At 45.0% G+C, this 24347-nt stretch overlaps 3 protein-coding genes across 3 annotated transcripts; 1 reads left to right on the plus strand and 2 right to left on the minus strand.

Moving 5' to 3' along the window:
- Positions 1-3711: 3711 nt before the first annotated feature.
- On the minus strand, positions 3712-4557 carry LOC135473601 (uncharacterized protein F54H12.2-like). Its single transcript, XM_064753460.1, has one exon. The coding sequence runs from the start codon at positions 4555-4557 to the stop codon at positions 3712-3714; it is 846 nt and encodes a 281-aa protein (XP_064609530.1).
- Positions 4558-9097: 4540 nt separating this feature from the next.
- On the minus strand, positions 9098-9613 carry LOC135473602 (uncharacterized). Its single transcript, XM_064753461.1, has one exon. The coding sequence runs from the start codon at positions 9611-9613 to the stop codon at positions 9098-9100; it is 516 nt and encodes a 171-aa protein (XP_064609531.1).
- A 5260-nt stretch (positions 9614-14873) lies between these two features.
- LOC135473603 (hepatocyte nuclear factor 3-gamma-like) lies at positions 14874-15803 on the plus strand. The gene has a single exon (XM_064753462.1). The coding sequence runs from the start codon at positions 14874-14876 to the stop codon at positions 15801-15803; it is 930 nt and encodes a 309-aa protein (XP_064609532.1).
- Positions 15804-24347: the final 8544 nt, after the last annotated feature.

Below are 24347 nucleotides of genomic sequence, written 5' to 3' on the forward strand. Positions count from 1 at the left end.
AGCATACCAGGGCTTACCCTCCGCTATTTATTCCATGATTTACGCTCCGTGTTCACCCTCGTCGGTGAGAAAGACAAAGACATGCACGATTGCCTCAAGAAAAACATCGTGGGTGGGCCGAGCATCATTTTCCACCGCTACCACGAACGAGGTGTGACCCGTATACGGGGAGGAAAGCTGTGTCAGCGCATCGTGGGATTCGATGCCAACGCGCTGTACCTGTACTGCCTGGCCTCACCTATGCCGGCAGGTCACTGTGTCCGTTGGCGCCGTCAGGACGGGGGAGAGAAGTTCGTTCCCTCCGGCACCGCCACCGGTCTGGCTGAAAAAGGGCTGGACTGGAAGTCACAGCAGCTGGGGGTATCGATCCGTCACCGACTCAATCACACCGAGAAGCGGATCGGCGGGTTCGCCTATATCGACGGACAGCCTACTGTGTTTCCAATTCCACGGGTGTTATTTCCACTATCACAGCTGTCACCTGAATCACCCTCGCCCGGGAAAGGTGTGCTACAACGAGCGGCGGGGATTAACCCCCAGGACTTATGGCAGGAGGTGGATGCGAACGACGCATACATTCGCTTTCAGGGCTATCCATTGGTAACGATATGGTAACGATATGGTAACGATATATACAAACCCAGCCTTACGGGACTTCCTACAACAGTACGGTTTACCCCCGTCACAGAGACAACCCAAGACACAAGCTCAGCTCATGGAGGCTGTCATTCAAGGCCAGTTGTTTGGATTTGTGGAATGTGACATTCACGTGCCGGACCACCTCAAAGCGGACTTTGCCGAATGCCCACCCATCTTTAAAAACACCGAGGTGAGTCGGGCTGATATAGGCCCCACCATGGCAGAGTTCGCGGCTGTGAATGACATCATGCCCACACCCAGGCGTATGCTGATCGGGAGCATGTTTGGGAAGCAAATTCTACTAGCCACACCTCTGCTCCAGTGGTATCTCGGTCGGGGATTGGTCGTCACGCACGTCTACCAAGCGATGGAATACACACCAGAGCGAGCGTTCGAAGCCTTCGCAGACACCGTCACCCAAGCTCGACGGGAGGGAGATGTCGACCTCACCAAAGCCCTGATCGGGGAGACGATGAAGCTGTTGGGGAATTCAGGTTATGGAAAAACCGTCACCAATCAAGACCGACACGTGGATGTCAAAATCTGTGATCTGGCAAAAACACGAAAATTACTGGAGAGTGTTCGGTGTCGAACCGTCGACCCCATCGACGAGACCACCTTTGAAGTGACGAGTAGCAAGAAGACCATTCGCTACAGTCTCCCCTTGCAAATAGGGTGTATGGTCTACCAGTATGCCAAACTCCGCATGCTGGAATTTTATTACGATTTCATGGCTCGTTTTTTCGACAAGGCGGATTGGCAGTACTGTGAGATGGACACAGACTGTGCTTACATGGCTTGGTTTGACCCAGACTGGGAATCCCTCGTCAAACCCGAGCTGCGAGCCGTGTACAAGACCGAGCGGGGTGCGTGGTTACCCCGTCGCGACCATTACGACCACGATAAGCGCACACCGGGGCTTTTCAAAGTCGAGTGGACCGGTGATGCTATCGTCAGTTTGTGTTCCAAGACTTATTATTGTTACGGCGGGGCATCCAACACCAAAGACAAACTCTCCTGCAAAGGTGTGAGCGCACGAGGTGTGGACAAGGCCGTGTACCTCTCTGTGTTGCGCAATCACCAAAGCGCGAGTGGTGTGAATCGGGGAATGCTGATGCGGGGGAATACGATGTACTCGTATACCCAACACAAAGACGCATTAGCCCCGTTTACACTACCGCTTTTCAACCGGGCTCGGCCCTGATGGGGCACGGCCCGGCAAAAAATTGGGTAGTCTAAACGGGTTAAGCGTACTTGGCACCGTGCCAGATTTGACCGGGCCGAACCCCTCAACGAGAGGTAGGTTCGACCCAGCTGAAGCTCGGCTCGGCTAGCCAAACGTGTAGTGTAAACGCGTCACCGTGCCTGGCCCGCTCAGAGGACTTAACTGCGCATGCTTAAAGGCAACTTCCTCTGACCTTCCACTTCCGGCTTTTCAATTGGCGCACTTTTTTTCGAACAATAAGAATTTAAATATGTCAACAAATCGTGGCGCTACTTGGACAAAAGAGGAGACAGAACAGCTATTAGCTATTTGGGGCGAGGGAAAACGTGCAGGCGCAACTTGAGAGCGCTCGTCACAAACCACAAGATTTTGAGCAGATCAGTGCATCCTTGGCAGAGAAGGGCGGATTCGACAAGAGGGACGGCAAGCAATGCAAGAAAGATAAAAAAGTTGAAAAAGAAATACAGAGACAGTCCTGGACTCCAATAACAAATCTGGCCAGGAAGGAAGTTCTGGGAGGCATTTTGATAAAATGAATAAAATTCACATACTTTTACGGGAAGCGAAAAGTGCTCCCCGACGGGGTGAGTACCACCTTTTTAGATCTGTAGAACGGTGCTATGGATACTCTACACACCCGGCTCCTGTGGTCTTGTGACACTTCCGACTGCCCTTTTCAGGGCCAACCAACTCTTCCCGAAAGAGTACTTTCTCAATCTAAGCACTAAAAAGAAAGAAAAAAAAGAAGCCCCACACCAGACACAGTCTTCCCATTTTTTTTTTAATTGTACAATTTTTTTTTTCATGTGTTTTATCATTCGCAGTGGTACGTACGTTAAAAAGTTAAAAACGCCTAGCGGGGGGCGGCGGGCCGGCAGCCGTAATAGCCTGACACACTGACCCGACTTGCCGTGCCTGCTACATCGTCATACATTGTTGCCGAGCGGCGCCTTGCCGGTATACCGCAGACGGCCTGGTAACAATGTATGACGCGACAATGTATGACGATGTAACAGGTGGTGACTGGGTCAGTGTGTCAGTGTGCTACAGCTGGTCTGTATGCTGTTGTGGTAGTCCTCATAATAATAAAGAAAAAAGTCAAACCACCACGGTATGTGAGTCTCATAATCTCTTTTTTAAATTTTATTCCATACTGTATGGGGTAACAGGTCGAACAGGGAAAACAAGAACGTGGAATGCATAACACATCGAACTGGAAAGAAAGAATGTTATTTGATGTATGTTTTACAGTCCATGGGTGTGGAAAAAAAACGAGGGATGAATCCCAAACTGACGATCCACCCAATCGAACACCCGTAAGTCATTATCGTAGGTCGTGCACGCTGTGTCCAACGTGTGTACAATAGCATCCATGGGACGGCCTCGAGCTCGCTGGGTTAAGTAATACACACAATATTGACCGCACACGGTCGTGTCCAGACTCTGCAGCCGCCGATCGTTCCACGTCCAGTGGTGTGTTCCCCGGTTAAGCCAAGCGGTGATATCGGGGTAGAGGGGTGGGAGTACGTAGGAATCAAAGTATTCGCCCCGGAGATGGGGTGGGTTGGACCACTGGTCTATGAAGACGGCGACCCAATGTCGGCCTGGGCGAAGGCACGTGTCTGTGTTAATGATGCAGGCCCAGGGGGTCCAGGGCATCGTAGGGGTGGGGTGTGAGGGGCGTGAGGAGTATGAGGGGCGTGGGGGGAGTGAGGGGAGATGATCCCGAGGGTAGATCCCACCTCCTGCCCCCACCACAGCCCGGGTAAACACGTCTGTTTGTAGCACACGTCGCAATTGCACTGTGTCCATGTTGTTGTTTGTTTTGTTTTTTTTTTTTTGGCTGTTCAACTGGCGAAGTCACAGAGCACGTTTCGGCTTTGGTCTATTTCTATGATATTGCTGAATTCAGCGTAGCGCACCACGTTAATGGTTTCCGGCAGTGGTTTGGCAAACCGCATCTCCAGGCGCAAATCCCCTTTTTGTACCAGGTTCAGTCGGTGGTCATCGTGGAGGCCAGGGGTCAAGTCGAAACAAAACAGCGTGTGGCCTTCGGCGAATGTGGTGCGCTTGATATTGTTTCCCTCGTCGTGGAACGCTTTCCCCGTGTGGGTAAAGAGGTTCATGTACGTGCGGATGAAATTCTCGTTCTCAAAGTCGGGTGTCAGGGGCTTGGTTGGAATCTGACGACCGCCAACGTACAAGGCGACGAAGTTTGTGTAGTAGTGTCGGAAACGAAACGGGTTTTTAGTGTAGTCCCAGTCAAAAGCCTTGTTGCTCACACACCCCACTAAACGTGTCGGAATGCTGCCCAGAAATAGGTTTTGTTCATTGATGAGGGTGTGACCTCTGGGGACAGAGAAATACTTGGTCAGCACGCGGCGGATTGGGTACTTGGCAGGAGCTTTGGCCAAGGCTTTCAAATGCCCCAGTTGTACACCGCTGGTGATTTTCACTTTGCGCACAAAGATCAATACCTCCTCCAAGCGAGTCTTGTAGCCGGGAGCGGCTTCATCGGACATCAGAGCAAACGAATCCTTAGCCAGGGTGAGACGGATGCGGACAGTGACGTTGTTAAGCAGGTGTCGGTGTTGTAGGAACATGTCACAATGCAGGCGACCCAGCATGTCAACCGACAGACTTTCAGCCGTGCACTCCAGCCGATCGACAAACCCATCGTTGGTGTCAGTCATCGTGTCAAACTTTCTGGGGTGTCCGCATACCACAAGGCAGCAGACAGCTGGCTCTTTTTAGCCTCTTTACCGTAAGACAACAATGTCTCCAAGTAAGCCCGGTATGGGTACATGTTGGTGGACGGCGTGATGAGTTTATCGTTCAGGGAGACGTCGACCTGTCGCCACATGGATTGTATCCACAGTTAGTCGGAGCCACCTTCTTGTCAGCCGCCACAGCCGTCCCCTCCCCGTTGAGGATTTTTGCCTTCACGTACAGCATGGTGTTGGCCAAGTCCAAGTAAGTGTCTGCGTCAGCGTTGGTGATGACAAATTCTACAGGTCCCACATCACTCAGGCTGGCGATGGGACTGTAAGCATCCCAGCGGCCTTCTCGAACGCTGGTGTCGGTCGGGGGTAAGGTCCACAAATCAAACTCCCTGCTGACGGACGGGCAGCACTCGGGGTGGGGAAGAGCCATGGCTTGTGTATGTGCGCGTGTGTGTTTAGCTGAAAATATCCGTGGATTCAGGCATTCGATGTGGCTCGAGCTTTGATGTGTCTTCTTCTGGGCTTGACGGCACGTCTTTTAAGTCCCACGTGTCGGTGACGAGTGGGCGTGACGCGTGGTGTCTTCGTTTTATAGGCTCACCCAGTAACCGCTGTCGGGCGTAGCGACTAGCTTTGACCAGCAGCTGTTTTCCAGTCGCCAAACCGCGTCGTTTCAAAGCCTGTTGTGGTGACACGCCCCACTCAGCACGTCCCCCACGACTTGCAGTCCGGTTCGTAACGCCGTTTTGCCCAGTGCTTTCACAGCCGGTGAGGTTAACAAGGGTTGTGGGAGGAGTTTGCTGAGACCACCCAGCAAACCGTGACCGCGCTGGACAGTCACACCCGAAACACAGGTAACCCACCTCCGCCGGCTTGTTTGGTGTAATAGTAGATCTAAGCCTGCTGTGATGCCATTATTGCAAGGGTAAAGCACGCCGCTGTCGAAAGTGAAGTGTCACCACCACTTTACCGCGTTCAAATGCGACGGATTGACCCGTGTCATCCCTAATATCAATGTCCACCGGTCGAGAAATGTTTGGACTGCACGGGGATGTATTCCACGTGTTGGAACGTCTTGGAGACGTGCTTCCCCATACTGCCCTTCCGTGGTAACCGTCCGCAACAGCGGGGCCAACGTGTCCCCCACCACACGCGGTTCAATAATGTCTGTGTACACGTACAGCGTGGGTGTGCTGATCGTTAAATCCTCGGCACCGACATACATGAGGTCCGCCGGTCCCATGAGCCATCCGTACGGTAAATTCATGAGTTGCATTAGCCGTGGGCTGAAACCAAGCCCCAGTGGTTTCTCAAACCGCACGCTGTATTTCCGCTGCATATCGTCGAACTCAAACGTTAAGTCCCCGGCGTGCTCCTGGAGATCGCGGATCTCTGTCTCGCTTAACAATTTGGTCAACCCCCAGGCCAGGTCTTTGGGTGTCGGGTAGTAGCCGGCTGGTAATATAAGCTTATGCGTAGCGTGGTGTGAGTCCTTTGGGGAGTCTATGGTATACCACACTTCACCTGACCGCACGTTAAACCAGGTCCGGGGATACTGTATTTCAACCAGCCCACATTCCCAGTCACCTGTCAAATGGATGGGGCGGGGTAATTGGGTGGTGAAACGCGTCAAGGTATTGTTGGGGAAGTAGTCCAGCGAGCTGTTACTGGGTAGCGTCACGTAAAACATGGTGTGGGTGAGATGATCTCCCTCAGGTGGACTGATCGTTTTGTCCTCTGGCGCCTGTATTTAATTAATAGGGACTCCACCTGAGCGGGCGTATGATAGATGAAGCGGGCCGGAGTTCGGGTCGCTGGCCTCGTCGCGTCTTCTTGGGTCGCTTTGGTGTGGTGTGTGTGGTGTGTGTGGAACTAGAGGCGGTAGTGGACGGCCTGGTTTTTTTTTGCTCTGTGGGCCGGTCGGGGTTCTGGCGATCGGGGGATTCCCCAGCTCGGTCGGGGGATTCACCAGCTCGGCGGGTGTGCTCATTTTTTCCCGCACCCAAGCTCGGTAGTGATCCCGGGGTATTGAGCGCTCGTGTGAGGGGACAGGGGTGGTAGGGGTGGTAGGCTGGAGGGTTTGGGTCGGGGTGTCTACCATCGCCTTGTCCGCCTCGCTCAAAAAACGACTGGCTGTGGGTTTGGCCTGAGGTGGGATCGAACTCGGTCGCTGCCCGATTTGGTATTGATCTTGAAACGTTCGGAACCGTTGAAGGGTGTGGTGATATCGCTGTATTTTCTCCTCGTCCGAGAGAGTCCTGTTGTGGAGGATCGAGGATCTTGATCAAGCGTGTTGAGGGCTTTCACCGTACTGGGGACGGGGTATGGGGATCTGGGTAGGCTGGAGGTGGGTGGGGCTGGAGGTGAAGGTCGTGTGAGCGTCTCTAAGAGCCGTGGTTCGACCAAGGCCATTTTCTTGGCGTGCTGCATTACCTACCACCAGCTATAGCCTTACTAGTGACACCCTTAACGACACCGCCGACAACACCCCCGAGAACGGCTGGTACAATGGCTTTGGCGAGGAGGGGGGGCAAGTAGCAGTGGTAGGAATCAACCACGTTGAACAATCCGTCCTTTCTTATGCAGGGGAACACTTTTCTTCACCAAAGTGCGAAGACCCGTCTTGTGTCGCTGTAACTTCACCTTCTCAGCCGGCGAGAGTGGAACGTTTCCATTTAACACATTCTTAGCACATTCACACAAGCACCGGAGTAATCCTGGATCGTTACCCCGCAACACAGCCTGACGAATAGAGGGGGTGGCTGGCGCGAGCAGGGTTAATAAGGGACCGTAACGTGGAGACGGCGTGACCTCATCACGGGTCGTCGTTGTGAGAGCAACTGAGGCGATAGACTGTGTGTTCAAAGTTTTATGATGACACACTGACACACTGACCTAGTCACCGCTCGCCACAATAATACACTGTTTTACCAGGCCGTCAGCTGACACGTCAGCCAGCCCAACCACCAACCAACCCACCAGCCAGCCAGCCAGCCAAAAAACAAACTGATGTGACAGATTGTAGGTTCAAAGTTGGTATTATGACTTGGGAGATAGGCGTGTTGTGTTTATGATAACACTGACACACTGACCTAGTCACCGCTCGCTGCAATAATACACTGTTTTACCAGTCCATCAGCTGACACGTCAGCCAGACCACCCACCAGCCAGCCCACCAGCCAGCCAGCCAAAACAAACTGATGTGATAGATTGTAGATTCAAAGTTGGTGTTATGACTTGGGGAGATAGGCGTGTTGAATCTCCCGGGGAAAATGTGGGTGCGAAGTCGCAGGTGATCGGGTGTGGTTTGCTTGAAATCCACCAGCAAATACCCGTGAGGTTCAGCCGTGGCATCTTCAAAGGCCTCGCGCACGTACTGTGTCCGCCCTGGAGCCATTTGTTTAGCGATCGTGGTAATTTGGGATACATCTCGCGGGTTTTTGAACAGCACCAAGTAGTGTGCGTTCAGACTGATGGTCCGATGGTCTTTGGTTTTGTTAAACAAATTCTGGACGATGTACACCACGCTGATATTGCGGTGGTGACTGCCTTTGGTGAAGAGTTTTGTCACGCGATCGTCGGCTTCAGCCATCAAATCATCCACGACGACTAACGTCCGCTCCCCCGGGTCGAAAGTGGACGGGCTGGGCACACCTTCTTCAAACTGAACGTAAGGTAACGTGGTGTACAATGGCTGCCACTCCCCGTAACACCAGACGATGCGTTGTGGGGGTAGATGAATGCAGAGTTGGAGCATGTTCCACTAACCGTTTCACAAAACACAGACTTCCCAGATCCCGTCGGGCCGCTGACAATGCAGGTAAAGGGATGCTCCCATCGCGTGTCCATGGGTAGAAACTAACTCCTTCGGCGGTTTGGATCGTCGTACGGGTGGGGGTGGTGGATAGTGGGGGAGTGACGGCAGGTGATGGTACCTGTGTCGCCTGCGTTGCCTGCGTTGCCTGTGTTACCTGTGTTACCTGTGTTGTCTGTGTTGCCTGTGTTACCTGTGTTGTGTTAGGGGGTAGATAGACAGGTGTGGAAACGATGCTAGGTATTGGTGTGGTGGGGTGAGTAGGGGTGGGTGATGGGGGTGAGGAGTTTGAGGAGAGTGGGTGTCGTCGGTGTAGTGTGGTTGTGGTGGGTGTGGAGGGTTGTGACGTGGGAGTTCGATCCCAGCTCGGGGTAATGGCGCTAGTGGCAGTGACGGCGTTCTCGGTATTGTCAAACCGACGGGCAATTGATGGTGGTTGGGGTGGCGATACAGGTGTCCCAATCCAGCGGAAACGCGTCTTGTTCAGTTGTCCTCGTAGATATTGCAGGGTTGACTGGTCTTGGAGCAATTGTAGGCTGAGTTCCGCAGCCAATCCACCCACTAAAGCACCGATGTACAAGAGAACCCCCAGTACGGCTGCTACGGTCCCTTTATTCTCGCGCAAGCCTTGTATACACCGATCCATCCCTTGAGGCAGGTCAGTCGGAAGTGGTAGCGACCTCGTTAGCCTCGGGTTTAAATACGTTCCACGTCCGTGGCCGGCACCCAAGAATTAAAGCTGGGTGGATAACCCACCCACTTCACCCAATAGTACAGTTTCCCTCGCCGACGCTCCTTTTTTAAGATCTTCTCCACCTGATAAAACTTATCCACCGCGGCTGTCACCGGTTGGAGTTCGGTTTCGTAAAACGTCCCTAGCAATTGGTCCCCGTTCAAATCCTCCAGTGTGTACACAGCAGGCTGTTGAGGGTGGGAGCGGACGATGCGGAACATTTCCGTGCTCCAATTCGGCAGGTATGATTTTTCAAATTTCCCTTTTACCTTACTGATACGCACGAGATCACCGGCCTGACACCGGTGGACCGAACGTTTGGCTGTGGGTGGATCGTACAAGACTTGGCGGACTTCCTTCTGGTTCTGGGGGGTGACGTCGATAGGAGCTCGTCGTATGCTTCGGTGGTAGGCTTGATTGTAACCGCGAACCAGCGCCAGGTAGCGCCGAGTGTTGTGAGCGGTGAAATATTTGTACATGCGACCTTTCAAAGTGCGGTTGAACCGTTCTACCACGGAGGCTTGGTTTCGTTAAACGTGTGAAAGAAAAACACCCCTTTGTCCTTTAAAAAGGCTTGAAACGGTCTGTTCAGAAACTCTTTCCCCTCGTCCGTTTGCAGGTACAACGGTTGGCGACCCGTCTTGAAAAATCTGTTGAAATGCCTCGATCAAATAAGCCCCGGTTTTGGCCCGGAGTGGCATCACCCAGGCATACTTGGAGAGCACATCGATGCAGGTCAGTAGGTAACGGTTGTTGTCATTCTCTTTGGCGAACGCTGTCATGTCGACCAGGTCCGCCTGCCACTGACCTTGCTGCTTGGTGTCTGTTGTGTGTAATGAGTGAACCCACCTCAGACCGCCTATATATAGTATAGAGTGGCGTGGAGTGCGGTATAGTATGGTATAGTATAGTATAGTATAGTAGAGTGTAGTATAGTCTAGTCTAGTATAGTCTAGTCTAGTCTAGTAGAGTAGAGTGGAGTCTCCAGTGTGCATGTATGTTTGGGTGGGGTGTCGATCCAACCATCCCTACCACAACCCACAGGTAGTCAGACAGGGAAATCCCACCGACAGGCTCTACGGTTCATAACACCGACCCTCTGCCTGCAGCAGTGAGCCTTCCTGGGCGAACAGTGTTGCAAAGACACGCTGAGCGATCCTACCCACCAGCCAGCCTGCAGTCAGACCAACAATGTTGTCAGCTGTGCTTTGTTTTGACACGTGGTTTTTGTTTGGACACGTGGTTTTTTTTTTGGCTCGGCTGCGCCTTGTATACATTGTATACATCGTTGCCAGCCAGCCAGCTAGCCGGTGCATCCATACATAATACATAGGAGCTATCGGGATAGATACCAGCCCTAGCCTGACAATTCGGGGAAGAATTCACATGTCATGCTAAAGCGAACATGGCACCAGTTTGCAGTGTATCACAGGTAACAGCAAACACAGTGTAGTGCCCACGCCTTTACTCAAGGGAGGTCATTAAGATATGGCACACCGCCCTCCCCTTTTCTGGGTTGTTTGAATCGCTCACACTAAATAGTTTGTTGACCTTATTAGTTTGTTTACCTGTAATTAGCTCCCGTTGTTAGCTAACTATCTCTTCTAATATTCTTGACACGATTTTTTTGGGAGTCGTCATCGCAATGACCACGTCATATAAAATCCGTAAACAAAGATTGTACCCATACAAGTACAAGATATAGAGATGGACTTGAAAAGTCTGATTCAGTATTTAAAAGGTTACATCATAAAAAATATACTTTTTCGTTAGAGTCCGCAAAACAATTTGATTTACATTACATGGAACTGAATAATGTGCTGATCATTTTATGATGTTAGAGAGTACCCATACGGAAGATTGCTATTTCAGTATAAGATCAGTGACAACATTCTACTGAAAACTTCACAACTTTCACTGCAAAGAAAAACATATCCGTGGCCATTTTCATGAAAATGTCTTATGTTATATCCTCCTTAACATAAAAGTGGCTTCTGAAGGCAACTCCCGGGAGACCGTTCGGACTGGGAGAATATTGGTCTGAGCAGGATCACGTGTCAACACCCTGATGACGTGTTAACCAGGTAGCTACGGCAGGTAACTCAGGCTTCTGGACAGAGAGGGAACGCCTATCGCGTTATAACTGGAGACAAACAAGTATTCTAGTCTCTTTTTTTTTAATTTGTCGCCTATATTCAGCTCGCCGTTAAAATCACTCATAACCACTTCAAAATTATCCTTACACTCTATACATTGGAGTGCTGGACGTATATATTAATGTAAGGAAAATGCACTAAAAATATTGTCATGTAACAAAACATTGTTTGTTTATAGTTGTACATCTCCTGGCGCGCCTTGGTCACGTGACGTGTTCGATTCAGTCACAGCGGGTAGTCTAAGTATAGAACATCGTGTAAATTTCGAGCCAGTCAGTTTTGACTGACCGATGCTTCGGGAAAATGACCTTGTTCATGTTTTTTCTTTGTTTTTTCTCGAAGCTTTGATGACAATATATAAGGCGGCAGATTTGTAGGCTGTGAGAGAGTCAATGAAGTGTCAGTGATAGTTATAAACAGAGATAAGATAGTGATACGACAGTGATACATCGATACATCACATCTATAGTTGGAAGAAATCGTTAGTGCCTTTGTAGTGGAAAAGCTGGTGTAATTTGGATTACGACGGAAAGTCAAGTTAAGGACTAGCGTCACTCGGGTCTGAAGTATTTATACATAGTACGCTGCCGCCATTTATTGTAACATTTATTATATTTTATATATGTCCTGTGCATTGCTATTTGTGGTTTAAATCATTATTTTCTTTGATTTATTAAATTGTTAAACCAACCATTTCAGTGTTTGAGAGTGTTACTCTGTTTGACCCAGGTTAGGCTCGTTATCGGGAAGTGATTTTGGCTTATTATACCGATACCCTAACAATATGTCTAATGCATAATGGTAAACCTCAAACTTTTCGCGAGGAAGACTACTTTTCTTTTCGTACCGTCAACATTGTTCAAAAACAGTTACAATGCTGGATAATTGACAAATTCCTGTATATTTTGATGAAGCGCTACACCAGTTACCTACAATGTGATCCACTACTCTAAACCCTGTTTCAAAACAGCCATCTTAAAAATTGTTTCCAATTTTTAGTATAACATAGCTTAAATAAACGAAAATAAGATCATTTTTTGTAGCTCAGTTCAGGAGTAGGGCTTCAGGTTTCAATGTTATGAACTTCTGTTATAAAAAAAATACAGTGTATTCGCGACGATAATAATGTAGCCTTTGTTACCGTGTGGAACTGCTCGAGGTCCTTCTACTCTAATACAATTTACCTGAAACTCCCATTGTCTCTGGTTTCTAAATAATCATGACCTTAATCGAGGCAGTGAGTTGGTGGTGTCGAAAAAAGCTGATAAGTGTCCACTTCCAAAATGGCTTAGGAAAGCAAGGTTGTCGAGTTCCTGGAAAGTTAATGATGACTAGGCCTATTAATTTAAAGATTTTATCAACTTGAGGAAAATATACATGTAGTTCACTGGGGAAAAAAACCAATGTAGTAAAGTTTTAGTAGTAATTTTTACAAGTGAAGGATTTCATTATATTACAAATGTACTTCGCTTAACATCAGGCATATGCTACTATACATGTGCATTGTTGTGATAGCCGATGTCTTAAAATTCATCTTTAAAATATACAATATACGATTCCGACAGACTATTAAGCGTAACTTCTATTGTTGTAATATGTACAACACTGTATATAACTTAAGGTAAAGAAACATGTTCCAGAGAACAAAACATCCACAATATCTTGAAATTGCACGGTATGTAAGTCATTTTATTACTTTACAGGAGAAAGGCTTTTGAAGACGATAGTGAACAACGCCGGTTTCTATTCCAGAGAGTTTCAAGGGATGATGATGTACATGGAAAAATCTAAAAAACCTGGGATCATGAGATATACAGGATGTTTATTGGACACATGTGACATCCCATCCACAGCCATAAACCACCGTCTTCACTTCTTGATCAGCTTTATCCCCTGGTATGTGGCTTTGTAGAGATGGTAGTGGAAGGCTCTGAACACACAACCTCCTGCCCGGCCCACTTCCCGACCCAGATGCCCACACCTCAGTGTCAAGGCCTTTTACACCCAGGGTGAGCGTCACCCTAAAGGCCTTTGTCTGCCTTCAGCAATACTTGTGACCTGACCACATCACCCTATGGAATACACAGCGTTGTGAAGATGGAAGCTAACACAAGTTTTAAAACCTCCAAGATTTTGTTCAAGGGTTCAATTAAAAGTTTGCGGTACATCGCAGTGAAATCATCTACTTCCTGAAAACACAGATAGAAGATTACATTTTTTAAATCTTTGTTTTGATTTATTTATTGATTTATTTGACTGTTGTTTTACGCTATACTCAATCTTTCTTTTAAAGGTTATCGTCGTGTGCGATTGAGTACCATGTATATCTGCTGCTAGACAACATATGCAAATGCATAGACCGTGGAATTATTCTTTAAAATAGGTCGTTAACTGTTAGGCCTGATAAATAAACAAAGCAAGTAAACTAAAGGAATTCGGCGACTGAAGATTTTCCTTATACAGTCCTTAAGTTTCCAGTTATAAATGCAATTAGAGTAAATTAAATGACCTCTTTTTATTTTGGAAGGATTGAAATTTATTTCAACTCCTCACAGGCGCTTATGCATACAACAACGGTTTAATCGAGGCGAAAAAAGGAGGCAAAATTCAGAAATGTTGTAAATGGACCACATGAGTGAAGGACTGATAATGTTTGCAGTAAAGCAGCTATAAATCGTCTACAAATGGAATGATTAAATGTTCACGACCTGGTGTTCTGGTTGATATCAGAGTGATATCTACATCTAGCGATCTGGTGAAATAAAATCTTCTATACCTTTGCCCACAGGTAAAACGTAATCTCATTTCACTTAAAGATTTGGAATATGTTTCTCCCTCGACACTAAGCTCTCCACTTCCGATATACAAGACAAGGGATGTAGCTGAAAACAAAGCCAATACGTATTGCTAAATATCAATTTATTTGTTTATTTATTCACTTGATTTTTGTTTAATGCCATACTCAAGAATTACTCACTTGTACGACGGCGGTAGGTTTTATAGACAAAGGAAACCAGAGTGTCCGACATAAACTGGGGCGATCATTTATAAATCTGCGGAGGTTTGGGACGCCGACAGTTAGGAAGACAGTCAATATGTCGTTATTCCGTGTATTACATGGGTTTTACCATCATCGCTATCTAAACTCACTTGGTTTTGTCACAAATCCAATCTGTTGGAGCAGTATTCAGCTGTAATAGCCTCATGCACATTGGTTCATCTAAAATGGAGGCACATGTAGGATGAACAGAGAGAGAACATAATGCAAAACTATTGAAGACAAGGATGTAAATATACCTTAATGACCTCCCCTGAGTAAGGCGGGAACACTATACTGTTTGTAGTGTTAACCGTGTACAGAGGGGAAACTGTGATCTACTGCAAACTGCGGCCTGGTCTTTATCAGCTCGCTTTAACATGACATGTGAACTCTCCCTCAGACGAAATCAGCTTGCAATTAGCCCGAGAAATACACCATTAGCAATGGGTATAAATCTTGTGTCGGTAAGGTAGAAGGTCAGAATGCCTCAGCACCTCAGGTGAACACAACGCAGAAAGGCTTAATAGAAAAACTAGGAACACCATGACTTTGTACACCGACAACTTGGGGATCACCACAAAGAGTCCTGATTCAAATGAGAGAACTTGTAAACAAGAGAAAGAAAGCTGGATTGAATCAGGTACAAAACCCTCTTGTTTACCGCAGGAAGATTTTGCCTACATCATAGACAAAGATGCTGCTTGTGCCGAGATCGAAAAAGCAAAAAAAAATCCGGAAACAAAACCTGGCCTGTCTTATATCGCTCTCATCTCCATGGCTATTCAGAGTTCAGAGGAGAAACGATTGCTTCTGTCAGAAATCTACCAATGGATCTCAGAGAACTTCCCCTATTATCAGAGCAAAGACAAAAGTTGGAGAAACAGCGTCCGTCACAACCTTTCCCTGAATGAGTGCTTTGTGAAAAATGGGCGCAGTGAAAATGGCAAGGGTAACTACTGGTCCATTCACCTTGCAAACGTCGAAGACTTTGAGCAGGGAGATTTCCGTAGGAGACATGCTCGTCGTCGAGTGCGAAAATGCGACGAAGAGTTCCGAAAACTGACTTCGGCTTTGTGCTCCGATTCCGATTCTTCACAATGTAGCTCTGGGACAGTCGCAGAAACGTCGAATACTTCCCAAATATCTCCTCCTTGTAGTCCTTCTGTGCAAGGTTACGTTCCAATGACAAGTGTTATGACGGCAACGAGCGAGTTGATTGCTACTTTCGGGATAGACGCCATTTTGTCCGAAGAGGAGCAGCACATGTATTTTCAGAGATCTCCGCATGCCCAGAATTTCCAATCTAATTCACTGCAGTCAGGTCTGAACGGAGAATCATTTCACTGTGGGGCACATCAGATGACCTTGTTTTCGCCTGTTATACACACAGTGCCTTCTCTCAACTCTTATTTGATGCCGAATTACTCGTATCCCAGTCTTATATACACTTCTAGTCAGGAGAAATCAGTCTGAGCAACAGTATTTTTGGTGGTTTTTAGCTTTTGTTATATTTTTCCGTGTGATTTTTCATTTCCACGCTGCTTTTTCCTAATATGTTAATTTTCTATGTTAAATAAAATCTATTCTCCTGGTCTACATCATCATATCAGCGTTCATTTTTGGGAGGTGTAAAAAGCTCATCCCACACTGAATAATGTATGTATATATATGTGGAAACTGTAGCTGGTAAAGCCTTATTTTCTCTTTGAAATCTGTTCCATGTGGGGAGTTAATTCTCAACATTTTAGTTACATTTTGTGTCTGTTGCGATCACCAGAAGTAAACGGTTTCTATACGGCACTAGTTTTATATAACCAGTGTCTTATTAGGCGGTTATCCAAGAGCCGAAACACTGCAATTTGGCTTGTGCAGTTCATCAGTTAGATTTTTTTTACCATGCGTTCAATGATGTTCTGATTGTACACCCTACTTTTCCATGTTTGAAACTTTGCTAAAACGCAAGACTACCATTTTTCTCATAAGTGTTCAAAATTGATGATGGTGAAATATAATCGGATTTGCCCAGTCTTGAAAAAATATTTACAATCGTGACATCATTGGAATGGGGGGCTCCAGCAGATTAATCCGGCAGTGGCGCTTATGCCATAGCAGTGGTCAGGATGTCGTCTGGGACGCGGCAAGTACGCTCGATGGACAGTTACAAAACTACAATCCGAGCTTATAAAGAGATTTGCGACAACTGCAGGCCGAAAAACAGAATTGATTTAAAGGTACGCACTCGCATAAACTTTTTTATTCAGTAATAAGCACGTTTGGAAGTAATTACCAACAACCGAACGTGTTACAGTAAGATACTTTCAGTACGTCAAAATGACATTTTAGCTGATACGATCAAAAAAAGTACGTCTTTGTAAAGAAAGGCGGTTTGACAGAGTTGTTAAGAGTTATGAAATGTAAAACCATATTCACTAAAATTAGCCCGTTTTATTTGTGGGGAGGGGAGGTCATTGTTAGGAGGAAGATTATGTACATATCTTTCAACGTAGCAAAATCATAAGTTCTCATCACCATGTTGAGGTCAGTAGAAGATCTAAAATAATTCTGTTGTGGCCGCTGCAGGTGATGGAATAATTTAACAGTAAATAATGAACTTATAGGGTATAACATAGAAATATTATATTAAACTGACAGGTTTGCGTGCATATGGCAGAAATCATGATTTTAGGGCCCCTGCCTTTCAGATACCTGAACCGCTTGAGCCGGAATCGTCTTCAACTGGTCTTCAGCAGCTTACAGCACAACATGGGGTTTTGTTCTCTCCGGTGACAATGGAGCATATTGAAGGCTACTTTTACAGGATGTTGTACAGACCGAAGAACAAGTACAATGGTAAATTTTATGTCACAGTTCGAGAGGATTGCTACTTTGTCAGTTGTCTGGGAAAAGTGACCTGGATTGTTCAGAAACTAATAATTGGCAAGTTTATATTTTATGATATGTAAATGTTGAAAAATTTGAGTGATTAAATATAATTGAATTTCAAGTGACTACAATGGCAGATGTAATTAAGTTTTTTTTCTAATCTGGAGAACTCCTCGGATAGTATGATTGCTTTATTTATTTGAGTAGTGTTGAACGCTGTATTGAAGAACATTTCACTACAGAAAGCCAAAATCATCAGCGGTAAACCATTGTAATACTTGTCACACCTCCTGTCTTAAATCCACACCCAAAGCAGGGATTGTTGTGTTCAAACAGGCGACCTTATTGGTTAAGACCCTGACAGTTGAAGTGAACTAGAGTCTTTATACACCTAAGTGCTGAAATTCCCTGAAATGATGACGGCAACGAGTCATTTTATTTTGCAGGATCTCCAGTTAAGGCAGAGAAATTACCTTGCAAGAGGAAATTCTCTGGCAGAATGCTGGATGACCCAAGACCTGCCAAATACAGGAACATGGGAGGATTTAATAATCACGCGAGAAAGATGAGGATTAACTACTGCTCCATTTCATCTGTAGATCTTGCCATGATGTATCTTTATCCTAGAGCAAGCTTGCAGGCTTCAGCTGCTGACCATGATTACCTCCCTTTGCCGCACACAGATAACTGGGTGGGCGCAGCATCTAGGGTAATTTTTTTTTAGAAATTACTAGAATCTTTGAGTGAACTATCAGATCAGAAAGCCGTCTGCAACATGCTTTTGTCCAGTCCATTTGAATTTTAGATTAGATAATATTTAAATGTGCAGTAGGCAGTTGAAAAATTGATTTATTCCAGGTGCTGACATAACTGTTTAAGCACCATTTTTACAATGAAACATTTCTGCTGTTCTTGATAACCACCTCCCAGGCCAAGATTGTGGAATGTAATACAAGAAGTGCCAGAAAGACCTGGTATAGGGAGATGGCGTCTTGCAGTTTCGCGTTTTGGAGAGATCATCGAAATGACAAGCCGCAGAAACAAGCAAAATTTGTGTGCCTCCTTTCTTACAAGACAGCAATGCACAGCAAAAGCAATGCTTCACGGAAACAGCATGAAGGCCATTTCTGAGTTTAAGAAAAAATTAGGTGTGAGAACCCGTAGAGCGGGCTTATTTATTTGTGTTGATTTGCCTTACTTGACACCGACACCAGACGCCAGTATTATGGTCGGAGAAAACCGGGCAGAGGCCAATGGAAATCCACAACAATCCGCGGGTTGCTGGCGGACCTTCCTACTGGTGCTTAATACTATACTAAGATTTATTCAAATAAGTACATTGTAAGCAGTCTGGTTTATATGGAGAGGAAACCTCACAGAGTTAAAGGGGTACTACCCCCATTTGCCAGGTACCTGACAAATCTCCTGAGGTAAAGCAGTAGTAAAACCATAAGAATCACTTGTGTAAGAAATGGAACCTCTAGGAGTGCATCCAATCACTGTTTTAAGGTGTTACGGTGTTTATAGGAGGACTAAGTTATACACTGTGCATCAACATGGGAAGGTTTGTTAATTGGGGTTTCTGTTGCGTCTAAAATGACCCCTGTGTTTCTAAAGTTCCTCTCAAAATCATCAGTAATGAACTTATCTATTACCTCGGACGCTTTACCAACTGTGTGTCTGGAGAGAAAAAAGGAAAAGAAATCACAAAGCAACAGGATCAAAAGCAAGAAGCAAAATAACAAAAATTAAACCTCGAATTTAAATCAATATGAGAAGTTTTTGACTTGGATGAAAGAGTGCTTTATTCAGTACTAAATTCTGAGGACAAGGAGATCATTTAATTTATTACTTGGAATTTAATTTAATAATTTATTATTTGGAATCCTATTTACAATCACTAAGTGGAAAAAAGGTATAAAAGTAATACTTAGTATTGGATACTTATGTCCAATAAAATTTCTACAACCGCGTACCGAACAGTACTGAGGCATGCTTAAACAATGTTGGCAGTGGCTTTCACGTCCATTGAATTTCATGCACATCCGGCAACGCAATCAAGCGCGAACCACTGCTATGACACGAACGCCATCTAGCGAGAAAATTCGTAACTACCTGGTTAACATTTGTCGTCATGGTGTTGACACGTAATCCCTCTCAGACGTCTGTCTCACGGGCTGGTGGCAGGGCTTTGGGGAGAGAATGAGAAACACTTACTATTGCGATCATCAAAACCCTGGCTTCCTGCTTTTTTGTTACCTGTTATTGGAGTACTTATGATAAAAAGATTGTGTATTAATTTTGCAATTTTTTCCTTGGGAAAGTCCGTTTATTGTACTTGATGAATGAAGATGAGTAAAATGGGTTGTTGTAGAAACTGCATGAATTTGTGAAGCAGTCTCATTAAAGACAGGTTTACGACCCGCTGTTTGACTTGTTAATACCTAGCAAGTATAAAGAGCGGTTACTACATCTGAGTTAAGACTTTTGAGGCATCACGTGATACCCATGATGACTACTCAGGTAATAAATGTTAGGCGATATACCCTAAGAGTCGCAGATTACAGTTTCATTTATGCAGACAAAAATGAATTATTGTACTCTCTATAAGAGCAAAGGTCAACCCACAGTGACTATTGGTAGAGTTATACTTTGACGAGGTAAACTAACCGGATTTCACCAATAATACGTTTGATATTGCGAGTTGGTTGGCCTAGTGTTAGGTACAGCGTTTTGGTTGCTCTAGTGATAAAGAAAACCGCGTGATGGTTGGCCTAGTGGTAGATACTGTGTTTTGGCTGGTATTCGCGATACAGATACTGTATGATGGTTGGCCTGGTGCAAGATACTTCATTTTGGCTGGTCTCGCTCGCTTTGCCGGTACCCTATGATAGCTGGCTTAGTGTAACAGCGACATGACGACCCGCTGTGAATATAACTCAAAGAAGTTATAACCACTGGATGTTCCAAGGTGGTTGTAACAGTGCAGATATGTACACTGTATCAACCATTGTCCTCAAATAAATTCCATTGTGAGAAAATTACTGTATTCCTAAATAAATCAATAAGAACAAACTCAATTAAGAACGGTGAAAACGATATCCCACTGGCCGTTTTGCGTCGCGTCGATTGGGCTATAGTTTACACCTTTTATTCGAAAAGAAGTTGTATTTAACCTTTAATATGCATAATCCTATGCATAAGCTATATGCATCCCTATTTTGTGGCTGGACGTCAAATGCTCATATATTCCATCCTCTTCACTCAATCTGGCTGTGAACATGAATAGAACAATTATTAGTAGTTTCTGTTTGTTTTTATTTTCTGTTTTTTTTTCTCTGATAGATTCTACTATCTTGAAAAAATTACTTCGTGTTTAGAATGTTTGGTTACCACCAGTTATTACGCTTCAGCCGTTTCCCATATGTTCTGAGTTACCTGTCGTAGTTACCTGGTTAACACGTCATCAGGATGTTGACACGTGATTGCACTCAGAACACGTTTCTCACGGACAGGAAGAAACCAGGATCTTTCGGTAGACTGCGAATAACACCAACGATGCATTTGTCACACAACTGTATACATGAATGTTTAATGACAAAGGGCTAGAATTGTTTTCCTAGTTAATAATTAAGTCCAGAGTACAGAAAAAGTACTCATGATGTGATAGAATCATGAGGACACCACTCTTTACGGAGTTCCATTGAATATAAAATAAAACTGTTCAACGCCCAGCACTATTTTGAATTTTAACATCATTCAAAAATTGATTATAGCTATACGCCACAAAAATATATTTAGATTTCACCAATCCACAAGTACAAGAACAATCAGGTTTTAAGAAAACTCTCCTCGCCACACTACAGTGAGAAACGCCACATCTTAAAACTAAATTTCTTTTCTTAATTTAAGACTGTAATTGAACTTTTTTGCTGTTCTTGCAGTAATTGCTAATCACGTTTAATGATTAGTCAGAAAACAGCATTGTCAAGAGTGTTACAGGAGATAACTAAGGTGTGAGCAACGGGAGTCATTTACAGATAAACAAACCGTTTAGCGTGACACAACCAAGCAACCCAGAGGGCAGGCTGGTGTGCCATACATTAATGACCTGTTCTGAGTAAGGCGGGAACACTTTACTGTTTGTAGTGTTAACCGTGTTACAGAGGGGAAACTGTGATCTACTGCAAACTGCGGCCTGGTCTTTATCAGCTCGCTTTAACATGACATGTGAACTCTCCCTCAGACGAATTTCACTGGCAATTAGCCCCAAAAATACACCGTTGGCAGCTGGTATAAAACTTGTGTCGCTAAGGTAGAAGGTCAGATCGCCTCAGCACCTTAGGTGAACACAGCGCAGAAAGTCTTAGTAGAAAAACTAGGAACATCATGACTTTGTACACCGACAACTTAGGGATCACCACAAAAACTCCTGATTCAAATGAGATAACTTGTAAAGAGGAGAAAGAAAGTTGGACTGAATCAGATATAAAACCCTCTTGTTTACCGCAGGAAGATTTTGCCTGTATCATCGACAAAGACACTGCTTGTGCCGAGATCGAAAAAGCCAAGAAGAATCCCGGAACAAAACCTGGCCTGTCTTATATCGCTCTCATCTCCATGGCTATTCAGAGTTCAGAGGAGAAACGATTGCTTCTGTCAGAAATCTATCAATGGATCTCAGAGAACTTCCCCTATTATCAGAGCAAAGACAAAAGTTGGAGAAATAGCGTCCGTCACAACCTTTCCCTGAATGAGTGCTTTGTGAAAAATGGGCGCAGTGAAAATGGCAAGGGTAACTACTGGTCCATTCACCTTGCAAACATCGAGGACTTCGAGCAGGGAGATTTCCGTAGGAGACATGCCCGTCGTCGAGTTCGAAAATGTGACGAAGAGTTCCGCAAACTGACATCGGCTTTGTGCTCCGATTCCGATTCTCCACAATGTACCTCTGGGAGAGTCGCGGAAACGTCGACTACCTCTCAGTTTCATCCTCCCTGCAACGCCTCTGAACAAGGTTACGTTCCAATGACAAGTATTGTCATGCCAACGCGCGAATTGATCGAAACCTTCGGCATAAACGCCATCTTGTCTAAAGAGGAGCAGCAGATATATTTTCAAAGACCTCAACATGTTCAGAGTTCCCAATCCGGCCCATTGCAGTCAAGCCTGACCGCAGAAGCATTTTACTGCGGGTCACATCTGGTAACGTCATTTTCGCCTGTAAGGCAATCACTAGCTTCTGTCGACTCCTGTTTAGTGCCAGATTACTCTTATTCCAGTCTGATATACACTTCTAGTCAGTAGAAATCCGTGTGAAGAACAATGTTGTTGTTGTTTTTTTGTGTTTGTTAGTTGTTTCTGCGTGATATTTCATTTCCCGCTTTATATTTCCATAATTTGTTTTCTATGTTAAATAAAATATTTGTCTGCTTTATATTATTACGTCAGTGTTGATTTTGGGTGCTGTAAAACGTTTCTGCCACAGTGTCTTAATACTGTGTGTTAAGGCGTACGTGAAAATTGTAGCTGGTAAAGCTTTATTTTCCTTTTGAAATCTGCTCCCTGTAGGCAGTTTATTCTCATCGGTCTAGTATTTTACGTCTGGATTACTAAAACTAGCCGTGCCCATACTGCACGAGTTTTAATTAACCAGTATCCCATTAGATGTACAGCCAACAATTGATAAGATAATTAGGATCTTGTGCATCAGTCTGATTCTTGTGATCATTCGTTCAATCATCTTCTCATTTTACACCATATTTCCTCCTTTTTGAAAGTTTGCTAAAACGAGAGACTATCGTGGTTTCTCTGAGTGTTTAAATTTATAAATACATGTAAGTAAGAGAGGAATCCATTAAGTATTTCGTTTTACCTGCGAAGACTTGACAGACTTCCTTAACGCAAGCCACAACAAAGCATCCAGAACTGGATTTGAACATCCATAAAGGCTGTAAAACTATCAACAGTGGACGGAAGTTGGCGATCGCTTAAATAACTGAGGCTTGGAAAACCAAAGCGAATTGAACAAAACATCCTGGTTTCGACATGTCATTAGTTACATTACCTTACACATGTTTATTCATTATTGGTATAACATGGCTCAAGAAGTTCCATCTTAGAAATCATGTGCATGTGAAACCCGAAATGCCCGCCTTTGACGCAACCTATTGTTTACATAAACATTAATAGAACTACAATAAAACCAACCTTATGCCACTCGAGTTTTTTTACTGTATTTCTGTTTCATCGACTGTGCTGTCTTCATGCAATCACTTATTGTGCAAAATGTTTGTTTTGTAAACAGTTATTACGCGTTAAGCGTTTACCATACGTCAAGAATTCGGAGTAACCTGTCGTAGTTGTTAACACGTCATCAGGGTGTTGACACGTTCCCGCCCAGACCAATATTCTCACGGCTGGGTTCAGAGGCCTTCGGCAGATGTGAATTACATTTAGGAGGTATAGCACCGTAAACTTACGGGGACATTTTCATACAAAGTTTCACGAAAATGACCTCGAGCTCATATTTCTTTACGATGTATATATTAAGTATAAAACTTAAGTGCCCTTAGATCTCTTTTAACCTGTATTCCCTCATGCCACCCAACATAAAAGTACTGGTAACGTGATAAAATGACGGTGATAATTATCTCCACGTAATTCTATTTCGAATAAAATTTAAACGATAAGGTAAATCTTCCTAAAACCTAACCTTCCTAAAAAAAGATGTCAAAGTCCTTTAGATTGCTATTTTTTGGTTTAATTTATGATCGTTATTGGAATTATTTACTTACTTATGCTATGTATGGTTGATTCCCCCGAGCTCTGCCCGATGTCCTCCCACCATAATGCTGACCGGCGTCGCAGAAGTGAAATATTCTTGAGCTCCGTGTAAAACACCAACGAAATACAAATAAATATTTACTTATGTGATTGCAATGACATATCCAAGAGGCAACAGTATAACATTTCATTAAAGTGTGAACAACGAGAGCTAATTAGAGGTAAACAAACCATTTTACGTGACAAAGTTAAACCCGGATGTGCGTGTGGAATTCGTCTGGGCTAGATTTCACATGTCATATTAAAGCGAAGTGATAAAGACATGGCCGCAGTTTGCAATGTATCACA

Source organism: Liolophura sinensis, chromosome 8 (genome assembly GCF_032854445.1).
Source record: "Liolophura sinensis isolate JHLJ2023 chromosome 8, CUHK_Ljap_v2, whole genome shotgun sequence".
NCBI lineage: Eukaryota > Metazoa > Mollusca > Polyplacophora > Chitonida > Chitonidae > Liolophura > Liolophura sinensis.

What these genes read in the sequence shown, in the direction of transcription:
- LOC135473601 (XM_064753460.1), bottom strand. Translation starts at nt 4,557, where the DNA reads ATGACTGACACCAACGATGGGTTTGTCGATCGGCTGGAGTGCACGGCT.
- LOC135473602 (XM_064753461.1), bottom strand. Translation starts at nt 9,613, where the DNA reads ATGTACAAATATTTCACCGCTCACAACACTCGGCGCTACCTGGCGCTG.
- LOC135473603 (XM_064753462.1), top strand. Translation starts at nt 14,874, where the DNA reads ATGACTTTGTACACCGACAACTTGGGGATCACCACAAAGAGTCCTGAT.